General features: G+C 44.2%; 1 protein-coding gene across 1 annotated transcript in view; it reads left to right on the top strand.

The window, feature by feature from the left end:
• LOC149340702 (uncharacterized) overlaps positions 1-17,177 on the top strand; it is a 38,757-nt gene extending 21,580 nt beyond the window's left edge. The window contains exon 3 of the mRNA XM_089549532.1: positions 14,711-17,177. Within this exon, the coding sequence (XP_089405658.1) occupies positions 14,711-15,297 (587 nt within the window). The 3' untranslated portion in view covers positions 15,298-17,177. The remainder of the gene's footprint in view (positions 1-14,710) is intronic.
• Positions 17,178-23,916: the final 6,739 nt, after the last annotated feature.

Below are 23,916 nucleotides of genomic sequence, written 5' to 3'. Positions count from 1 at the left end.
TCTTACAATGCGTTATTATATGCAAATCTCTGTTAGCTTGGCTGAAAAAAAGACTGCTAACATAAATCCAGCAATCAGACGCATTTCGATGAATAGAGCAAAATGATGCGTAGTTACCCTTGCCGTAACCCAGGGAACTTCGTGACGTCAAAAATTTTCTTGAGATCATTATTGAATTGACTTAAGACTTTTCATGAGTGCCGAGTCGCAACTTTAACGCCATTCCAGATTTGGCGTACATAACGCCTACTCCCGCAAAAATAATTATGCGCTTTACTTTTGCCATATTAGTGGAATAACGCACGATGGCCTGATATTGGAATCTGTGGGCACTTTTTGGCATCTTTGCTTCCTGCTGAATTACTCTGGTCATTGCTGCTTTCGGAAGCATTGGGCACCACTGCGGTGACAGGCATTGCCTGCGGTACGTTTCCGTCAATATCGGGAAAATATTAAACAAAAAAAGAAAAGCCCAGGAATGCACTGCAGACATCATAACATGCGTACAAAAAAAAATTGGCAGGCATTCCTTCTATCTCATTGCCGCTCTACTGAATCTTGCCACTGCGTATCCGCAAAACAAAAACAAACGAATGAGAAATTCGGGAGCCAGATATCAGCTCGCAACGCCGCCGTGACTCCTGTCAAAAGCTGCGCAGTGAGTGCTTGTCTGAAAGGCTCGCCTGACAGGTTGGCCAGAAGTGAGATGAAAAAAAACGCTGCGCCCTTCAGTCGCTGTGCCACACCACTTGTACCGTTAAGCGCTCCCTGTAGGTGCAGCGATCGCAACCCCCCCCTCCCTTGTCAATAAGCATCGCTTGCAGTGTGTATTTTTGTTTTCTCGGGTAATGCGAGAAAAAATACCTGTAAAAATCTGAGCTTGAATTGGATCCCGGGGAATCGGGTGAGAAACATCGCCACATAGAATGCCTCCTGTATCGCAGCGTCGACAGTGAGCCTCCGGTGACGCATTTCTATTCTGTCAAGGGCCTGTTTCCGTTGACTCCAACTGTTCACTTCAACTATGTTGCTTTGTTGCGAAAATGCAGCACAGCAAGCTACACAGCGTGCTTGAACTTCTGTCGGGGATCACAGGTTGCCTTCCCTTCGGTTGCAATAAACAATTACAACGAACTTGGTAAGCTTCAACTACGATCGCAGTACTCGTTAGAGAGAGTCTGGATGAATGGCGAACTGTCAGGAGCTTGACGTTTAACTGCCGGCGCGAGACAAATAGTGGCTGCAGTGCGAATGTGCTGCGGATACTGGAGCGCTCTCCGGGACCGGCATTCCGCGGCTGTTTCGGCTTACTGTGGACGGCTGTCGTCGGCAGCGTTATCGGGTCTAGGGAAGGCAGCTTGACAGACACGAACTTCGACTCGGTAGAGGATTGCCAGGGCAGAGTAGCGATGGCGTAGCTTATCGGCCCTTAGGCGCATTTCGATTTTGTGATTAAGGGGTGCGTGTCCGCGTTTTTTACGCAATCTGAATGCCTCATTGGTTCACCAATTGCACGCGGCCGATAATGTTCGAATGCGCTGCAACTAACCTTGCGCGGCAGAAGGTCAGGCGAAGGGTTACACTTTTTTTTTCTTCGTAACAAGTGAGGAAGTTTCTGCAGAATGAGTTGGTCAATATTATGGCGACAGATCTCCAGGGCTGACCTTTGATCGATAGTTTTTCAAGCTGTTCCCGCTACGCCAAGTCCGAATCCTGCTGTAATCTTTACTACTTTACTTTTGCTTCAAGGACCACACGAGTGGTGTCATCCTAAAAGAAGTAAGGTAAATAAAGGCGTATCAATCAATCAATCAATCAATCAATCAATCAATCAATCAATCAATCAATCAATCAATCAATCAATCAATCAATCAATCAATCAATCAATCAATCAATCAATCATTCGGTGAGCCACTATAGCTGGTTTGCAGTGCTGTCCTTTCCTAGGTTTTGTGTTCAACGAAAGAGTGTCAGCCATTTTGTGTTCAGTATAAAATGGCTACGACTCAGGGAGCACTGTACAATGTGCGCATCCTAAAAACACTGGATCTAGCTAGTTACGAGTCTTCCAACGTGAAGCGTGCATTGGGAGCACAAAAATAAGTGGGTGGTTCTGTCCGAGCATTTAGCTCGTCAGTGTACGATTTGTAAGAGAAACTGACGCCTGAAGATACTTGCCGTGCCATCGATTTCTACATACAATCCCGAGACTCTGCAGGAGATTTAATGTGAATATGACAAAGCACTGGTACCCACAGGGGCAGAAGACAAAAAGAGGATTTTTCCCGTTGCAGAATCAAGTGAACGAAAATTAAACTAACGGATAATTTCTTGTTTATTTTAAATGGTTGGGGGCTTGCAGAAGGTAAGCTGGTCCTGAAGATCATCCGATTAAATCTTATCATGAAGCCCACCACATTATTAAGAGGAATAGTGGCCGGTAGTCGACTGTAAAGTTTTTCATATGCAATTGAACCAAAAGAGACAATCAATCTGGTGAAATATTGCCTACATACAATAAGGGCAGTTACGTTGCTTTCAAATGAAATATCAGGACGTCCTCAACTGAATTTTGGTTCTTGAGATGCTGTGCTGGAATAGAATAATTATCATTAAGTATACTAATATTTACGTTCGTTTCTACAGCCTTCCAATACGGTTTGGTACCAGCAATTCACACCTTATTGAGTGGCCTTAGCAGCTTGTTACGTGATTATTGAGACAACCATGCCAAATATGAAATCAATATGTTGTGTTATGTGCTAAGATTTACGCGAGTAAATTCTTCGAAACTAAGCATTGAGGCAAACAAAGAGGATGTATACCACTTGGATAAGGGAACGCCACCAACTACGACTTTAGAGGCTAGTGACAAGTGATATTCGGGTCAGTTGGTACTAGTCCATCGTCAAAGATTTCACTAATTATAGCGAGATCTCGGATTAACCTGGTATTGCCTGTTCCTTTGTTTATGTGTTGATTGCTATTCAGCGACAAACTGTAGGCTCTTCGCATGTTTGCTGTCGGAAAGAGGTCAAAGGGTTTCCTGTGTCGTTCATTCAGAATGCTTTTTTTTTTCTTTTGCCTTCTCGTAGCTGGTTTCCTTCACGTTCGACGGAGTTCGCGTATGGAACGGATAGGCGATTGCTCTTCAGACTACGTGATAGTTCTGTCAGGCAGCGATGCGGCAGGCCTCGACGAATATGTGCTTCTACCTCAATCACTCAACCAGATGCCATCAGCAGCCCCTCGTACCACATGCACCGACGTAGGTTAAGCCCCTACAGCATCCCTCGGTCTGCGCCCAGTAGCGATCACGTAGCGCGGAGCGTGAGATGCGTGACCTCGTGAACCGAATGCGATGCCGCTGAGGGTAAGCCTGTCTGGTGGGTCACCAGCGGTTTCATCGGAACAGCTGCTGTCCGAGTAGCGGTGTTGTCACCGCCACTTGCTTATGCCGCTCTTCCTTTCCTCTCTGCCCTAACGGTCGTCACTTCACTCGCTACCACTAAGCGGCCACAACGCTCATTTGCTGCAAGTTATCGAGGTCCCGAACAGGGATTTCACGCTACTTGTCATTGCCGTAAGGGCGGTTTTTATTGCATATATTTTCTGAAACCATGAACGCTTTAATCCTTCTTTCATTACAAATTTCGCAGTTAAACAGGAAGTACGGGGGAGAATAAGTAGGTTAGGGGCGCAATGGAGGTCACCCTCTTGACCGCCGTCTCCGCTTTTCAATTTTTTCATGCTTGTTACCAGGTACAGTGCAATATCACGGCAGAACTTTTTGTGCACATTGGAGCAACCATTCGGAAGAGGAAGAAGGGTGGGGGGGGGCAGCGCACACCTGAACCAGCACCACTGTACGAATAGCTCGTTTAAATGGTGGTCCACTCACACATTAAAACGTGTATAGCGCCCCTGCTGAATGAGAGCGCAAATTTACCTTTAATTTTTGTAGCTGGAACTTCAAGAGTACGCGAGCTACAGGGTCTCCATTTGTCAGGCAGCAACATCTCAAAAAACAACTTTTAACAAAGGACAAGGCAGTACAATGTTAAGATTCATAGCGCAAAACACAGGGGAACGTAGAAGAGTAACTAACAGCACGCGAGCGTGCGTTCGGGTACGGCTGTTTTCTTTCCTGCGCCACCATTTGCCTGTTGTGCTACAAATGTTAAAGCTGATTACCCTCAGACCCGAATCCTCGTGCTGTTAAGGCAGTACAAGCGGTTGTTCTCGAGACAAACAGCACCGCGAGTAGCAATGAGCAGAAAATATTTAAGCAGATGAAACAGCCCAGAAAAACAACGCCGCAAACTGCCAAGATGGGTCACGTGGTCAAAGGGCGTGAGGAAGTTATCAAACGAAGAAGCAAGCAAAACCTCTGCGCTCGGTCTCCTTCAACAAACTTTTTTCCTTTTCGTGAGAGCAATGGACAAGATCCTCCCACATTGAGCCATCTTAACCGCGTTTAAAGAGATATTACCACAGGACCGCTGAAGTGCGGTGTTAAAATAAATAAGAAATATACAGTACTAGACCTCCGTGTTATTCTTCCATTTTGAGGGCAGGGTATGGAGATACACCATGTTCTTGGCCCCAGGGTTGATCCGAACGAAATTCTATAAATGCCACAGCACCAAGCCGTACGACGTGTAAAAATGACCACTGATGGCAGCTCTAGGTGAGCCTTATGAAATATACATACCATCTGCAGTGTTGTTTAGCCATCATAATAGTTATCAAGAAGCATCTGAAAACTAAATTCACCCGGGAGCGAGCCAAATGAAGTATTGTTGCACGAGTAGACAGGCTGAGATCGCAGGCGCTTTTGGTGCGTAGTCAGCCCCATAGAAAAAAAAGGTTTGGAAACAATAAATTCCGGTTTACCAGTTTTGAAGAATACTGTCCTTGAGAGACCTCCAAAATGCGAATTTTTTCTTCGTCATGTATGAGTATGAATAGTAAGTATATGCTTCTAACCCGCGAACAAAGTAAATAATGGCATACCTCCTGCTCTAAATGATAGTCATGTTACGGTTTAACACAGACGGATGTTAACTGCGGCTTTATGCTACCTTTTCACTACTTTCCTTTTTTTTTTCTTGCAGGATCAGAAGTTTTCTAGGAACAACTCGGCACTCTATACGAACATAATCGGGAATCACGTTTGTGGCTTTGGTAACATGGGGTGTAATCCTAATCTCACGTGTACTTTAAATAGCACAGGCAGAAATAATGGCAATTATTCTGTCATTTTTCATCTTATAAATATTTGCGCCAAAGAAAACTTGACCGAGGTGCCAGGTAGGTTCGGCATGTATCTCTGCCTTGGCCCTGGAAAGCAACTACAGGACTGTTACATAATTAGGACTTGGTTTTTCGGCGTGAACTACGTTTTGCTAGACTTAGACGCGTATGTCTGAAGCAACTTGTAGAGAACTCCCAAAATTATTTGCACGCTAATGGGTAAAGCAAGAAAAAGCTTGGCAAAAGGCAGGCAATCGTTGGGCAAGCAGATTTACCAGCAAAACAGCTTTAACGTCCATCGAGCCCGTTTACACTATCAGGCACACACGCAAGCGCAACCACAAGGAGGAAAAGTAAGGCGGAAAAGAAATGTTCTGAAGAAAGTGCGCTTGAGCCATAACTTACATGTGGTATGACGGGTGGTCAGCCTGCGATGGCGCATTACGCGGTATTTGCAGAACGGGGACGTAAACACTTCGAAAAAAAAAATACTTGACACACTAAACAATGTCAAGAGCGGAATGATTCCCTGGAGCACATCAGTAAAAGATAACTAGGCAAGAAGAACAAATTTTGGCTCTTAAGAACGCAAGGAAAGTAAAACGTTTTAGGTTAAGACTGCTTTTTTAACCTCTTGTGCTTTGTTTCTTGCGCCCAGTTAAAGCACAAACCTCGAGTTAAAGTCCCGTTTTTCAGGCTTCTCTTCTTGAATCCTAACACCACAAATGTCCTATATCTGAACGCCTGGAATTCCCAGTGGTCTGTCAGGCACAATGCGCACAACACAAATTAAATGTTTGTTGCGGTGGAGGTATGCCCTGTGTTTGGCAGGGTGGAATCGGAACACGCTGATGTTGCTCAGGGTCTTCGGCGTTTATTCACTGATTTTAGATCGTGCGAGCTTAAGCTTTAATTCGCCACTATGACAGGGGCTTCTGCGGCTCTCAGAGGGAAAATTTGGAGTTTTAATATGCTTGGTGTTTTTTTTTGAGCAGATTGATAGTGAGGTCTGACGAGGTTGATGACAGATATCGGCAGCCGCAGCATTAGCAAAATTCCGTCCATCGACGCTGTGTCATGAGCGGAGTGGATTTTAAGAAGAAAATCAAGATTGCGCTCCCTCAACTTGCTCGTCACCATTGGCGGCTATCGGGCTTCAGGAAACAAGCTCCGACGCGAAAGTTTCAAGCAAAAGTTTCAGCATAAGAATTTTGACACGGAAGTTTTGAAATAAAAGTATCGCTCCATAGTTCCGGCATAAATGTTCTGACGTACGACGTATGACACACGCGTTTTGACACAACAGCTTCGAATTGGTATCTTTATTTATTTATTTATTTATTCAAATACCCTAAAGGCCCGAGCGGGCATTACATAGGGGGGAACAACAGAAAAAATTTCCGATGAGTACAAAATTCGTTGGCCGGGAACACATTGTTGAAAAGCATCAAACACTCAAAATATAAAGGCACATGACAAAGAACACTCAGGTTTCCTTCGAAAGCAGTACTTCAACAAGAATGCAAAAATATGAAGGTTACAGCTCGAAGTGACGTTTTAGAGCGGTTACAAACGCTTCGTAATCATTGGCAGACGCAATGGTGCCAGGGAGTAGATTCCATTGACGGATGGCGATGAGACAAAACTGCCGAGACAAAAGCTTTGACGCGAAAATTTCGAAAGAAAAGCAACCAGAAAAGTGCGCTTGCTTTTGCTTCAAACCAAAAAAAAAAAACGCAGGAAGTGGGGTACAAGATCTCAGGGGGAAAAAAAAGGAGTATGGGCTTATCAGAAGTAAACTGGGCTCGAAATAGGTCCCTCCTTGAATTGCCATCTCCGTAATCAGAGCTTTGCCTACATCCCCACTCTAGATACTAAAGAAGATATTTAACACAACAAACTGAGGGGAACATACAGCATTGCTTCTATCAAGTGCAAGAGAGAGAGAGTGCAAAGGGCGGTTCCTGGTATTGTTGCGCACAATCAGGAGAACAATAACTAGGGCGATTCATAAAAGTTTTTATTGTGTTCATCATAACGCTTTTTTATTCATTGTTGCACGAACTTATAGCTTGCATGTAAAATATAGTTATAACGTATAAGTGTATAGACGCTGAAGATCTTGTGAGGCACTTATGAACGATTAAGCGTGAGCGATAAATACTGACTGGCAACAAAACACGAAATCACATTGCAGGAATGCTGAAACATGCTACTGCAAAATGTGGAACCTCCGTAATGGATAATCGAGTAATTCCTCTTGATCCAGCCATTTTTTACAAACCAGGGAGGTTTAGTGAGCAAATACTTGTTTTATCGGCAGTGTGAGTCGTCAGTAAGCTCAATAAACATCTTGCGGAGGTGTTAACCTATTGAAATACTTCGCATTTTCGCCACGCATCTCGACAAATCCGAGCTATGAGAGAAATAAATTGTTTTTTTTTCGAACAAAATGTTCAGGTGTGTCTCGAACACTATGTATTGAATGAAAATAACAGGCATGGTTGTTTGAGCACAGGCGACAAAATTTATTATCATCGTATTTTTTTCTTGTTCTCCTTTCATATCATCCGATATAACAGAGTAAACATTAAATTGCAAGAAAGAAAGACTTGTTCAATTCGGAAACTCAGTTTATTAACCATGTCATTTTGCACTTGCCTCCTAGCACTTCCTTCCATATCGGGTGGAATGTACACTTCTGCTACTTCTGTTTTGTTTACTTATTGTCACTTTATGGTAGCGCATACAAAGCTTCGCATCCGCTAACAAAGCTTCCAACATAGTTTAGAGCTGCTGAAAAACTAAACTGGGATGGTTAAGGAACTATGTTTGCAACAAGACAGCAATCAACCTCATAAACATAATAAACCCTACTCATAAACCATAACACATCATAACTCATATAAACTCATAAACCTCATAAACGTTCGCATATCCAATGTTCCGAGAACAGAATTGATGCGAAGTTTTTTCGGCACTCGTAACGAGTGTACTAAGGACAACACCATACATTTACATTGCAAATGCTTTGTGCCCATATACGGCGGTGGTTAACTGATTTATAGACTGTGACCGGTTGCATTGAGATTTCAGATTACTTTGAAAGCGCTGGCATTGGTGGCTAATTTTTATTTCGCGTCGTCATCTTTTATTTCTGATACCGCAGTTAGTCGCGATCTCAAAAATAAAAGAAATTTTAGTATATTGTACGGCAGCCGCATCATGTCTAACTGGGGATATTTTCAAACAATTTCCTGCCGGCGACCTGTATTGCTGCATTCGTTTTGACCTTCATTGAATATCAGTATCTTTCTTTTTCAGCTCTGTTTTCAAGCAGGTTGATTTTTCTGCAGTTGCACTGGCGGATTGAGAATATTTACCAAGTATACTGGAAGTTACTCAATGACATACGGTGTTAATCATAAGCCATCCACTTTATCAGCGACACTCCTTCCTGCTCGGACATTTAATGCCCAATTTTTAAGACGCGTCCCAATAACGTGAGCGACAAGTCTTCTTGAATGATATCAACATCACAAGCCGCATCACTAGATAAGGATTTCTGGGCCTGTGCATTTCTCTGAGCTTCAAGAATGGCGTCATTAAGTGCTAACGAAAATCAACAAGCTCTCGAAGAGCACTATTGACCATCTAAATAAATGCTGAATTACCTTGGTGATCACCTCGGCTGCAATGGTGATAGAAAATAAAGGGGAACTGAAAAGGCTTCATATTTCGTCGAGCTCGAATGGATCAAATGAATGAAACTTGCAAAAAAAAAACATGCGCGATATTGTTTGGTAGCATTTAGATCAGTGACGTTATCACCGAATAAAGCTGCGATGACGTTCAGGCTTTCCTTCAGCGCACAAAGGGAGGCAGACGCCCCATGAAGGCGCAATCTGAAGCGGCGGCAATTTTTAACACAGAAACACTTGCTCAAAGTAAGGAAACCAACGCCACTCTAGGTGAGGCCCATGACCCGCTTTCTGGCGGCTTAAGACGGCACATAGCTCGCTGCGTTGTTCTTAACTTAAGCTGAACCCTCTTGCGCTGAACGCAGCGAGCTATGGAAAGGAAAATGATAGGTGTAACGTTAAGAGATCGGAAGAGGGCGGAGTGGGTGAAGGAACAAACGCGGGTTAATGACATCTTAGTTGAAATCAAGAAGAAGAAATGGGCTTGGGCAGGGCATGTAATGCGAAGGCAAGATAACCGCTGGTCCTTAAGGGTAACGGAGTGGATTCCAAGAGAAAGCAAACGTAGCAGGGGACGGCAGAAAGTTAGGTGGGCGGATGAGATTAAGAAGTTTGCGGGGATACAGTGGCGGCAACTGACAAAGGACAGGGTTAATTGGAGAGACATGGGAGAGGCCTTTGCCCTGCAGTGGGTGTAGTCAGGCTGATGATGATGATGATGAAGACGGCACATGGCACGATGTGGGCTTAAATCTGAAAAGCTCGGCAACAATGACGTCATCACCAAACTTCTCTGTGTGTCTTTGATATTTAGAAGAAGCCTAAATATCATCACGGCTTTGATTACAGATTATGTCGGCCTTTTAAATGCTAGCGCAAAAAAAACTTGGCATGCTTTATCGATAAGCTTGATACATCGAATCCTGGAATCTGGTTTAATTCTCAAACTGCGTCTCAAATTTTCTTGAAAGCATTATTTCGAAAGCGAAGAGAAGTGCCGCAAACCCGGGGAGTTGGAGTTTTCGCAACTCAGATGAGCCCACAGCTTTTTCATCCTTTCCGGGTATTAGAAAAAACCGAAGAAAAGGAAGACACAGCTGGTTTACCTCCGCGAAGGCGACTGATTGCGTGTTTTCAAGAAACTGAGCTTGTTCGGAAGTGTTATATGCGAGCTGCGGCTTGTAAACGTTCTTTCCCCATAACCCCATAATCTCCTATAAGGCGCTGAGTATTGTACATTAGAGGCGAAATTATGTGTAAGCGCTGCCGTTGCCATTTGTCAATGTAGACAGCTGTCCATAGTAGTGTGTCTCTTTTATCACATTTTATCCTGCAACATGAAAATCTTGGCATGACGTCAATGCCTAGGTTGAATTTCGTGTATTAATGTATGGTTCTACGCACGCTCATTCCATTCGTTGGAAGAATCGCTTCGAAACGAACACCTTACAATGCCGTTTGGGAAAGCAGGGAGGAGAAAAAAAAAACAACTGTATTCTAATTCCATTCCTGTTACCCCTCCGGCATTTGTCGAAGCACTTCCGTGCCAAGTTATCGTCCTGATCTGCCAGTCGGCGTGGAAAACGTTAAGTAGGAATAGAATTGAACGAAAATAATTGTTAGATTGTACTGGCTGACGGGTCTTAACTATGAATCTGCCTCGGCAAATTTGCGCCACTGACGTGCTTTGAAGTAATACGAGAACCAGACAGCCCGCAACCTAGCATGTACGCACGCTTCAGAAAAAAGAAAGCGCTTCCTAGGGACTCATAATGTGTTGGTAATAAGACAGCGTTAGCAGCTGTCGATCATTTTGCCGGAAGTGACGTCACTTTCGTTCTGGTGACCTCACTTCCTTTAGCCGATGGGACATTTTTATGACCGACAACGCATTTTGGCCCCATGGGGCTAAGCTGCCGCATTGAAACAAAAAATGAAGAAATGAAAACACGGATAACCGCCGACATTTTTGCAAAACGGTCATGCTGGGGCGCCTGCGTCGGTGCCGTCTCTTATCGCGCAGAAAGCTTTTCCTTTTTATTTTCGTTTCCACCACGCAGTCAGACCAGTTTTCGAGGCATGGCGCTGTGTACGAACGCATTTTCGCTCCCCTCCGTCCGGAAGTTGGAGCACTTTGCCCGCGAGGTGTTGTCTCGGAATACATACGGGCGAGGCGAGCGAGCCTGGAAGGGTGCGCTGTCGACGCGTGTACGCGTGGCGAAAGGTAAACACCAATTTTCTCGCCAGGATGCGCGCCGTACCACGTGGTTTCCCGGGCGAGGCCGGTTAAGAACGCCCTGTGGTCAGAGCCGTCCTTCGTCGCTGACTCGCGCGCCAGCATTGTACGGGAAAAGTCCACGCGTGCTCTGCAGGCTTTCTTAGGCACCGGACGCGACATCTTCCCTCGAACCCTGTCTCTGCTTCCGGCCACACCTTAGATAAGTTTCTCCGAGTTTGCTGTTGCTGTAAGAGGTGGAGAGCGGTTTACTTACAAAGGAGGGCATAGAGGAGGCTAATGATTGCTTAAAACCAGAATTACTAGGTGAGGCTAAGCGTTTATGCTTCCGCTCTCGGGCATCCCAATAGACAAAGCCAAATGGGCAGCTGGAGATCGGACTGTTCATGTTGTGCATAGGTGTGTGCCCTTTGTCAAAAGTTCCGCCGGCACAATGGGAACTGTCGGAGTTGGCTTTAGGCAGTGCTTTTGAATTCCTATACCACACTTATGGCTATGAGAAACATAACAGAGAAGTAAATCGTCTCCTTTTCTTTCACGTTTTTAAGTGATGTTAGCGCGACAAGAGCCTCACAGTAGTTCTGTTTTTTTTTGTGATTTTTTGATTGCGATGCGAAGTGGCTTGCATATTATTTGAACCCGTGATTGTGAGCAACGAACAAAGAATTACCTGTTTTTTCTTTCCCATAGAGCAAATTACTTCTGATTTCGTGCTTGCGCTGGTCTTTCACGAGAACGGTGAGCATGCGGAATGTCTGGTGTGGAACTTCAAAACTGAGATGCTGCACTCTGAAGGGTTGAATATCTATTTGAACGTTCCACGAAACATAATAGTCACCTCTCATGCTGCTAAATTCGTTGCTGATGATTAATGTTATAGTTAGAGGGAATATCTGCTCCCTAATCTGTGGTCGCAACTTCAAACCAAGGCTGCGCGAGGATACGTGGCCATTACTAAGTAATAAAGTTTCATCATAATGGGAAAAACTGGAATACTCTAGGAATAGACGGCATGTCCTTTCACAGCGTCGATCATCCCACTAAAAGACTAAATAAAGAATTCTCGGCATTTCCGATCACCGTCGTCGAGCACATTTATTCGCTGGAAATAAGTTGAAAAGAATTGCCATTTTTAACAGAGAAATGTTGAAACCTGGGTGGTGTTGACATACATGTACAAGCAATGAACACAACAACTTATGCAACTGTAAGGCTGAATAAAGCTTGCAAAATCTCGACGGTGCTAGACATCTCGGCATTGGTCGCCGCAGGGTGCCACTAAAGCTTTCGTTGCCGCGCACCATCAGTCCGTTATCGCTCCGCCATTTCTCTCAGCAGAGCGATGGGTGAGAGACGATGCGGACGCCAGGAGCGTTCGGGCCCTATGCTTACAAGGGCAGGAGCAGGGACCGCAAAAGAAAAGAAAAAAAAAGGGCTGCAAAAAAAAACTGTTCAAAATCTAGAATGCACCAGTGCCTGACAAGCAACAACTCATTTCGCAAACGCTCTCTTCCTACATGCTTATCCATCATTTCCGAGGCGCGGCCGCTTACTCAGGTTGCTAGGAAGCCGGTGATCGATCGGCATAAGCGATTTTCTCCGAGACCTCAAAAAGAGAGAACATCTAGGGCGAATGCTGGATCCAGTCCTGCACACAGTGTGGGGCGAGTCTGAGGTCGGGCGATTGTTCAGGAGCAGTGAGTTGCATTAGCTGTATCACCGATTTCGACTGAATCAGGTGCTGCATCGTAGCACTTGGTTTGTAGGTTATAAGGTGGCAATGTACATACGAAAAGATGTACAGTGAAAGACGTCCTTATTTATTTACTTAGAGGAATAATGCCAGCCTAAGTACCAGGTTATAGGCAAGAGTAGGCGCACAAGGCATACATAGTGTCGAAAATATTTCATACATAGAATCATATGGACTCACCATGAATCAGAAATGCGCCAGCAAGCAGTAAGTTGTAATGCCAAATACAATAGCACATTTCAAATAATTAAAAAAAAAGTATGACAAAAGAACATCATGGCAAACGAACTTGACGTCACGGTCAGAGAAAGAAAAGTATCAGCAAATAAGATTACAGTGAGCCCGTCTCGACACTCACGGTAGCGAGACAATGATGATACATTTCCCCATTACACAACGTCAGCAGAAAAGGGATGCCCTTGACGAGCCGTTGCAGGATAAAATTGCGTCGCGAATTTTTCGCGCTCGCCGGGAGCCCGCTGCGCGGGCGCTTAAGCGCCGCGAAATTGTTCTTTAAAAATATTACTTTTTCATGAATACTCTAACCTTTTTAGGATGATAGGAACGTGTTGCGCGTGGATTAGCTTTTTCAGTGTAACGTGGTATATCAATTCCCAGCTGATCATGACATAGTAAGTACACTAACGCACACTTCGCGAAACTGATGTCACTTTCAACACCCCATGACATATTTTAACTGCCTCCACTAACCCGAAAAACATCAGATTTGGCCGGCAGCAAGGCTGCGTTGGTTGTCGTTTATACTAAAATGACCATTACCACAGTGGAAGAGAACTAGCGACATTATTTTGAGTTCGCATATTAAGCGCCCATCAGAATATAGAGGTGCTACAATGTGTTTTATCTACACTGTGCTACAAAGAAGGACTGAAGTGCCAAAGTTATTGAGTCTTGCTAAGTTATGCGTTTAGTGTCGAATTAGTGGATGAAAACATGTAAATAAATGATACCTAAACAATAAGAAAGTGAATTTGCGATTTTGAAAACGAGAACGCCTATCCGCAGATAGAGGCTTGCACAAGGTGACCAATTTCTGCAGTATAGCTGCCGAATTGGATTATTTCGTTTCCCCGTCAATATGCTGGGACATATTTCACTCTGTGGAAAATGACCAGATGAGCTTTGCTGGCCTTAAACACATCCTCTACTCCTTGCGTGTGCAGCATGATGGGTTTTGGAATATGGTTTTTGTGCTCATCACTTTGCCTTACTATGCCACTTACAAGTTCTACTTCGCTTGCCTCCGACTAGTGAAATTATAAAAGAATTTACTCAAAAATATATAAATTCTGAAACAATTTATTAATTCGTTTAATGAAACGACAAACGGAACAGAAATAAGGGGCTTGAAATTGTCACAGAAGTGCTTGTTGCGTGGACATTATTTAGCATGCGGAAATGCTGTTTGTCCGTATTCAGCATTTTCTTGGGTTCTCAGCGTGGCAATCGGTAATAGGCTGGCAACCTTGGGCAGCGTAACACGCTAAGTACAAATGGTATAAGACGAATGCAATGATCATGAATCTTCCTCGTTATGAGATCACTTTTAACTTAATGCAAAATGAACAGCTGCATGATGTCTTGCTGGACGTCACGTCACTTAAAGGTGATTGCATTCTTTTTGCGAAGTAAAGAACTGTGTAGCACTGAGTCGAATTGCGTTTCAGATCTCGATTCTGTAAGCAGAAGTCCACGCTGTGCTGAAATACATGCCTCACTTTCTGTATTTCTGTTGGCACGCAGGCAACAAGTTCAGCTGCGACTGCCGGCTGGTCTGGATCATGCAGTTGGAGAACATCACCCGAAACCCCAAGTTCCGACGCGAACTTCGTCACGTCAAGTGCGAGTTCGACAATCCTGCCGCTGCACCAGCGAACATGACCGGGAGCAAGGTGGTTCGGCTGAATTTCAAGCAGCTGAGCTGCACCGAGGAACTCGAGCGGCCTTTGTTTGGCGACCGACTGCTCCCGACTGATACGCCTAGGTCCGGGCTCTCGTCCGCGCGTCCACACGATGACGAATACTACGACGTCAGCGACGAAGACGACGACAGTGACGGCACTGGCAAAGTCGGGTACCCGGAGGAAAATTCACTCAGGGCGCAGCACGGCAAAGGCCACACCCGAGGAGAAGAGGAGACGTCTTCAGCAAGAAACGAAGTCGAAGCCATTCTGAGCCAACAGAAGGCGCCAGAGAAAGATGCGAACGGTTCTTCTAACAGGCATAAGGCTAACGCGGCCTCTTCCGGTCGTGCACTCCGCAGGTTTGCTTGCGGACCTGTTTTATTCGCACTGCTGCTCTTTGTTATGTCGCAGAGCTGTTGGAGATGATAATGCGTAAACTGTCTGGTTGTACTTGGTTTCTCCAAGTGTCCTGGTTGCCGCTGAAAGATTCACAGAGGACTGTTGTTGAGTGGTTTGGCGAAATACATCTTTTCTTGCAGCGTAAAAGAAGCAATTGCAAGTCAAACATCTTGCAGTTTGAAAAGAGTTATGTCCAATTCCAAGAAGAGGGAACAGCGCCTTCGTTGGCACTGCTCTCCAGAATCGTCGGCCTATGCTGTTGCAGGATGCGGAGGCCGTGTGCATACATCCACAGCCGCTAACTTCTTGCAAAGGGTCGGCTACTGTTCTTTGTGACGCATGAAGGATGAAAGAATGACGGCTGAGCGTTCATGCAATGCACCCCTCTAGTATTTGAGGCAGACCATTGTTGCTTTTTTTCCCCCACGTGGTTCTACTTTTGCTGTAGCGGTGGCTGAACAGTGCCACTCTTCGCGCCCCAAACATCTCAGTTTCCACAAAGAACTGAAGTTTTTCCTCTGAAATAAAGAGTCAGTGTTGATTCATACGACCCTTTATGTTGAAATAAAGTTTGTCCCCAAGAAGGTTCCCTTCTCAGCACACTGTAGTGAAAGCTCAATTCCAAAATAAAAAACAGCATGAAATAAAGCTTGCGCAGCATAACATTGGAAGTAAAAGTTGGAGTCACTAAAGAAGTAAAAATAAACACCCTCCAACTTAACAAGAAAGATACTGATTCAACGTAAACGTTTTTTCAGCTTTGGGGTGTGGCTTAGTTGGCGTGTGCTGACATCCGCATGCTTGTCGCTAACATCGCTGAATGGGAGTTCGTCCTGTGTGTCCTATCCAGCGAACAGAGATTCACTCATTCATCACATTGTGATAAGTGTATTAACTTCAGAAAAATCACCCATATGCACGCACCTAAATCTTAGTCATCATCCTGCAACTAAACTATCAAAAAGATATGACGCAGCAGCTTTCTGGGCATTTTCCTGGTGGGTCAGTTTTGTATGTCATTCCGATGCCAGAAACGTGTGCGACGTGATAATATATATTGTGCGTCATTAGGACAAACCTGACTATATTCGGCCATCTGCACGTGCACAAGTGCTCGTAGAGACAAATCGTGTTATTTTCGGATATTTTCCCACAAAGCATATATTTAGACACTAACTTCACTTACCTCTCTGATTCCTGAAACACCAAAGATTCGGGTCAATAACTGCATGAACAAAGGAAGTAAGTACATAGGAGCGTGATTAAAAACGTAGTCCCCATTATTAGGACAAAATATCACCTACTATCGGGATAGGAGGTTCGTCAAATTATTTTAACGGGCGATAGAAACGTTTCATGACCATCTAAGACCAAGTTAGGATATCAAATGGTTGCCTGGGAGATAGAGAGCGTTAATTGCTCAAAAGTTGCCATAAACAGTTCGCTGCAAATATATGTACACAAGCCAGTGACACAAAAAAAAGGGCCTCACGTCAGAGTGGAGATAAGTCCATAGAAAGGAGAGTAGAGAGAAGTATTCACAACAGTACAAAGAAAAAGAAAAAAAAATGATGGGCGAAATACTGTTGTACGGAACTAGCCTTGTTCGGTTCCCGTGGGACGATCGATTTCGATGTCACTTCTGAATGGGTGTGAATGGCAGGACGAGATGAGTAGCAGTGGGGCGCTCTAGGAGTCACACATGGAAAAGAAAGAGACCATGGCATACCCGAGCCACAATACGAACCACAATCGTCTGAAGTAAATTCCAAGTTTATGAAGTGCGAAAGAAGGCGTAAAGCTCGTATAAACCACGAGAAACAGTAATTTGCAGGCTCAGATAAAATTTCATAAAGAAAAGTATAAATCCTGGTATAAAGACCTCAATAAATCAGTATAATGAGCTATTGCTGTGTTGATTGATTGCGTGAACCATTGACGGCAGCTTTCATTTGCAGTGCAGCAAGCATTGAGAAACGGCGACTGCGCGGTGATGTTGTCATCTGAAAGGTAATAATTGCTTTCAGAGCTATAGCAAACACATCAGAAGCAGTATTATTGCGCGAAGAGCAGTCGGGTGCTGAAAACGCCCCTTGAGCGCGGCGAGAAGAGTGGACAGCCAATCATGCCAGACAATAACGCACTGACCTTACACATAGACGTCAAAATAACTGCAAGTGTCAGGCAGTTTTGTTTAGCCCATGTTCCTTACATAATAATTTTCGAATTTTTCCTGCTCTTTGTCATTTCCAGTTTTGAAGGGCGCGCATGTGGTACATTCTGGCATTGATTCCCAAATTTCCAGTTCGTCGACACACGTATGAGTGTATTCATTTTTCCACACGTGGCACCAGGCAGGCGGCGCCTGCCGGCGGAGACATTTCTCTCTTGCTTTTTCGCAGCCAGCTGCATCAATCACATGTCGACATGGTTCGCACGGTATACTCTTTACGAATGGTTCTGAACACTGCATACTGCTCGTTTCTCAGTGTTCAGTGCTTCTGAAAGGGAACTTTCGTTGCAGCGTGGACGTTGGACGATACATTAGCTCCCCCGTACGTTGTGTAAACAAAGGTTGTTTCCTCCCGCAAGCATGTCATCAGTCCTGTTCGTACCCTGTCACGTATTCTTTTTTTTTTTCATATTTCTACTCCCGTTGTGGCCTGTAGGTAACAAGGTATCATTCCTCTTCAGTGCTTCTCGATAAAATTCCAGCGCCACTTGTTACATCTTCGCAACAATTGAGATTGTATACTGTCAACTTTTTTCGTAGAAATGGCCGAAACGGAGAGAATTTGTAAGTTATGCTCTTTTCAGTGGTAACATTGAAAAAGTTCTGTGAAAAGTGGTGCTTTGGAAGTTTAGGGCGCAATCTTACGTGACCGGGGGTGAACAATGAGCTCACATCGTTTTTTCGCAGACTTATGCTTGACGCCATGGCCGCCAGCAACGTCTTGAACTAAACATAAAAAGTGCAAGCTGAGTACCATATTTCTAGGGTTACGCAGACATTTGCTTAGATGACACATTAAAAACGGTTAAGTCGTTGCATGGTCGTAATAAGGCGTAATATGAGGAGCGCTGTGTAATCATTTCTACCTGGTGCGAGAGGAGTGCTTATATTTGTGTATTCAAGTCCACTCCTGATTATGCGACACTTGTAAATGCCCTGAAATATGAGCCCACTTCTATCACCGGCGCGGCTTTAGCTCCTATTCAAACGCAAGCATGACTCAAATTCGTGGGCAAGCGATCGATAAAACTCGTAAATAATGTAGTAAAAAACAGCCGACCGACCTTATTGTCTGGTCGTTGTAACTCACCATTTTTCTGTGAATGCCTGTCGCAACATAATCTTCAAACGCAGCTAATTAATCTTTCTTTTTGGAGAGGGGGGTGAGGGGAGAGGGGGCTGCGCTGTGATGTCGCAATTAGAATGCACCTTGCGAAAATTTCAGCGGTTGTTTCATGCTTTCTACGAGAGTCCTGTTGGCATCTAGTCCCGTTATCACTTCGTCGGGGCCGTCGCAGCGAAAGTTTTCGCTGCTGTGTTAAGTTCCGATATTTTTATGCATCTCCTAGTTGCTTTTGCGATGAAAGTCATTATGAAAGTATTTCTTCATCCAAACGAACCTGCTGCCTCTGTTGAATCAAGAAATAATAAAATATATATGAAAGAAAACATGCTCGTTTGTGTCTCACTCTTAGAAACTACCTAGTAGAAGCCCGATCGTTTTTCACAGCAGAAGCCACAAAGTTAAAGGCCTTATCAATAAACTAAGCATACTTCAAGAATAAGCGACGAGTGTCCTTTTCATCTTTCTCTTATGTTGCTTTGAACCTTTCCTTCAACTTCACTAACCAAAACAGCCAACCGTCGGGGAAGCTATAACTCATCCCCCCCCCCCTTCCCCCCCGCGCAAAAAGCACAGGTATTCCAGATATAAATTTCTGGTGGTCAAGACACAAATCTCCTAGGCAATAGATGGAAGATCAAAAGGAGGTTTACTACGCACTTAGGCAAAGCTTAGCCTAAGTGCATAGTAAATCCACCTTTGATCTTGCCTCGATGCAGATGGCAGTGGGGATGCTGTGGTTTGAGCTGGCCAAGGAAATCAAATTATGGTGAATAACCAAGGAGGACGTAATTCATTCAGCAGAAGTGCTGCTTGGATAAGAACGCGAGCCCAGAACTGTTCGGAAAAACAGTTCTGAGCTATAAATATCTGTCTTGCTACACTACACAGGGAAGGGGCAGAGAGGAAGAAATATGGTAAAGTTTGGGGACGATGTGGAGAGAACCGGATAAAATTCCTGGGCTGTTCACTAATCCACACTTGGACTTCGGGTGTAAGCATCCAGGAGAAGTATTGCCATTTTCGTTACCTGTAACCCACAAGTATTTTCTCGTCGAGCGTCTTAAAAACATATATTTATAGTGCGGCTGTGAGCAGCGAAAATGCGCCCTTCATGATCGCAATTTGACAGCACTTTCGTTTAAAGCTTTTCTGGTCGCCAACAGACACACCTACAGGCATTTTGTGCGGAATGTGTCACGGAAACGCTTCAGCCCTGAAATGCAGCTTCTCGGACTGAGACACAAGAGCGAGTGAAAGGATGCCACTGCTCCTGGATGCCTCATTTCCTGCCTTCCACATCATGGATTGATAAGACTCGCATAGCGTAAGCTTCTTTCTGTTTGAGAGAGGGCTATCGTAGTTAATATTGTAGCTATTTACACAAGATGTTCATGTAACAGTTCAGAAGTCTTATATATGATCTTGGTTTTGTCCACAGTCGAAAAACGAATTCGAGAAGTATTCAGTACTGTTTATTCAAGGAAGGGGGGGGGGGGGGGGACGCAGTAAATAAAACTGCTTTTGTGGTTAATCCATGAAATGGGACCGAATTTTGAACACACATAGAACTGTTAACGCAAATTCCAGAAATACGTTTTGTTTCAAGATAGCCTTATAGTGCCTAAGTAATTAAAAGTAACACTTTACTAGGGGAATTCTCGGAACGTTAAGAAGAAAATGCACGAGTGATTTATGTCAGGGTGAGTAAGCGGCCTTGCTGTACGCAACTCATCTGTTAGTTGTTTTTTAGATGACCAGTACTTAATAGAAGAAAGGTCAAGTCCAGCGTGCATATTTACATGAAAACGGTAGTTAAAATAACCTTCAGGAACTATTGGATGTATACATAAACAAATCGAGAGCATTATTGCACAACTTCAAAGTCTCAGCTTACAATACCCCTGAAGAAAAAAGAAAAATAAATGAACCATTGTACTGTCAATGGCTAGGAAAGGCCGAAGGGATGAGGGATAGCAATCGCAGAAATGAAAGCTGAGAAAATCAATGTTAACTTTATCCCCTCATTTGCCTAGTTTTTCTCCTCGCTTGCATTTTCTTTTGATGAGAAAAATGCGGCAGTGCAACAGGTACAAACTCTGATATACCCTTCTCACGGTGATACTAAGACGGATGTGCTCTGTCGCCGGAAATCCACGGAATCCGCAATCTGCAGGGGACATCAGAGGCGTGACGGGCGTAAAATTTTCGACAAACATAAATAAAACAACGCCATTTTCTCAAGCTTCTGCTGCATATTCCAGCGCAATTTTGCATCCCGAAAGATCTGAAGACCTGAGAATCAAGGAAAACATAATGAATGGAGAAATGAAACACTTTGAACAAATTTGCCATTTCCTGGGACACCCTTCAATATGCAACCAAATTTAAAACGGCACCGATTATCTTTACCCTCCTCGACGTGACGCTTGGCCGGCTGTAAAAAGAGATTTTCATGAATTTTTAGTTCCGAGCTAGAATTGCGAAGACATGATGCCCTCTCATAACAAAAAAAGGGAGCCATAGAGCGAATCTTAAATTAGGATTCAATAATAAATTTCTAAAATTATATTAAGTTGGCCGAAGCACGTCGACAAACTTATTTGTAAATATAGCTAAATATCAGGGTTCATTATGGTGCTGCCAGGCTTGTCAGGTAAACCAATCCAAAAAGGTTTCTTTTTATTATTTCTGTGCTAGAATGATTTAAAAAACATGCAATCTGAACAGTAATGCGCTTGTAATTAAACTCCGATGGGTTCAACAAAGCACTTTTCGTCTTTTTTTACTGTATGTATATTTTATCGGCTATACCATTCATCAGTTTTCATTTACAAAAGATTAAGCTAAACGCTACTTGAACAAAGGAGGCGACGAAAATAGTGTTTATATGAAAGTGTAATAAACTATATAAAATTCAAAAGTAAATCATGAAACACCCATGACACAATGTTACGGCCAGCACGCACCACAATAAAAATATACCTCAGCAAAACTTCTCCAAAACTGCCACAAAATTCCAATTTTTTTTAATACCGCAGTAGCTTCCAGCTTCCTTTCCAGCAACGTTGTGAGAGCGGGAAGATTTCTAGTTTCTGATACTGTTCTTTTAGTTCGTGACAATGCCATTAGTATTCAGTTCTAAATCATTATCATTCTTATTACGTTGTCTTTGTTGTTTTGTTTTCTTGAGCTCGAGACGCTTTATATTCTTGCCCTGCGCTCCCCACTTCTACCTTCATCCTAATCGGGCTCCCAGTCATTCCTTATCTTTTCCTTGCAGTCTTATTTTTGAAGCTCTTCCGAATTTGCAAGCATTCTACACAAGGGAGAGACAAGGCGCGACTAAGAAGGGCTCACCATGTTATAGTACTGACAGCATCGGCAGCAGCAAAAATATAATTTTTTTACCTGTGTCGGTCATTCCTAGTCTTGCAAGAAGGCGCCTTTCATAAACTTCTATCAGATGCATTAAAAGAAAAGAGTAAAGTACATAAATGTATGAGGAGAAGTTAAAAAAATGCGTGCTTTCCAGTGACTTAGATAACACTTGGATCTGGTTCTTCATACTCACGTCGACATAACGGCGACAGATGTTGGGATCAAGGTACGCCAAAGTGAATTTTGAAAGCGCGGCATGACCTGTTGCTGCGGCAAGGTGGGTATGTCATTCTAAAGCTGAGAATGAGGTCATAAGAATCGAGTTTTGGCCGCCGCGGAAGCATTTTAGCGGAGGCGAAATGTAAATCATGCCTCTGTGCTTTCCGGTGTCCCTGCACACTTAATAACTCTGGTTGGCCGAAATTAGTTCAGAGCCCTTCATTATGACGATTTCTTTTCTTTAAGTTGAATTTCATAACTTTGACATCCTTTTTTATTATTAGCAAAGATAATCAGCCAGATTTCAGAGTTCATAACGGCAGATCCGTAAACAGACTCTATTGAATTTCTGATTTTCTGAATGCACTAACTTCTGTTAGATTACTGCATAAATTCCTACTGCGTAAGCAGTATGAGTGCCATTGGGTGAAAATGCGGTAGTGTGTCTCTGCGTGGCCGCCGAGTGATGCCTCCGGCGCCCGCAGTGAGCCGAGCGAAGAACCGCCCGCCGGCGAGAGGGGAAATCTGCTTCGGCGAAGACGGAGAAGCGGGCGCCACAAAGCCCTGATGCGAACGGCAGCTGCGGAGACTGGAAAAGCGGTGACGAAAGCGAGGGCGTGTCATGATCTGATCCAACGCATTGTGTCTTCTAAGGTGAAATGTGAATAACGCAAAGAATACAAAAGGTTAAGAAAAATCAACGAACCATAAAGGCAGCCAAAGTAAAACGAAAGTAATTGATGCAACTTTCAGGCAATAGGATCTGGCAAACGGAAAAAGCACCAAATGAAAAAGCATCAAAACGAAAAACCCCAAATAGAAAAACACCCCCTCAAAAGCACATTCTTTTTGCGCAGTTTATCGCATCAGAATATCTGGGCATCTGGAATTTTTTTCAGAATTCCAATCCAGTTAAAACACATGTCATAAAGTAAAGTAGGCCCCGTTCTCACAACCCCTACAAATCGAATGCAGACGTGAGTGCCACACTGTGCATCGCCAGTTGGCAAATCACCTCAAAAAAGGGCTGTTTTCTGTGATTCAAAACCTGCCCTACAATGTCTTCAATCTGCCTTGAGACATAGCGACCATGTGCAACTTGTAGTGGAGATACGATATCTGCGCCACTAGGCAATCGAACAAGATCATGAAATCATTTTCCAATGGCTACCAGGCCATAGCGGCATTGCTGGTAACGCCTTAGCTCACGATGCTGCTCGATCGGCTCATGATACACTGATCGGCTCAACAAACACTGTCCGCATACCACTGATAAGAGCTGACGCAGCAAGGCACCTTCAACTGGTCGCCCGAAACCTGACTGTAACGTCGTGGTCAGCGCCTGGAGGTTGGACACACCGCTCGCACCACTTCAACCTCTTGCTTCAACTTCATATACCATTCGGCCTCCCCCGCTGTGATACTACGCTGTTGTGCCGCCTGTGGCTTGGAGTGGCGTTCACAAACGCCTATTCCCATCTCATCGCAATGGCAGACTCTCCAGCGTGTGACCAGTGCGGTTGTGATGAAACGATCGGACACCTCCTCTGTGACTGCCCTCGTTTTGAGCGAGAGCGCGGTTTCCTAACTGCTGCTCTAACAGAGTCCAACGTTCTGGGGCCTTGGACACAACCTTCCTCACAAAGGAAAGCGATGAAAGCGCTCCTGAGATTCTTAAGGGACTCGGGGT

This window comes from Amblyomma mixtum, chromosome 6 (assembly GCF_055824585.1).
Source record: "Amblyomma mixtum isolate Tamu chromosome 6, ASM5582458v1, whole genome shotgun sequence".
Taxonomy (NCBI): domain Eukaryota; kingdom Metazoa; phylum Arthropoda; class Arachnida; order Ixodida; family Ixodidae; genus Amblyomma; species Amblyomma mixtum.
The sequence above is the reverse complement of the archived record's forward strand: the minus strand, read 5'-3'. Positions and strand labels throughout refer to the sequence as shown.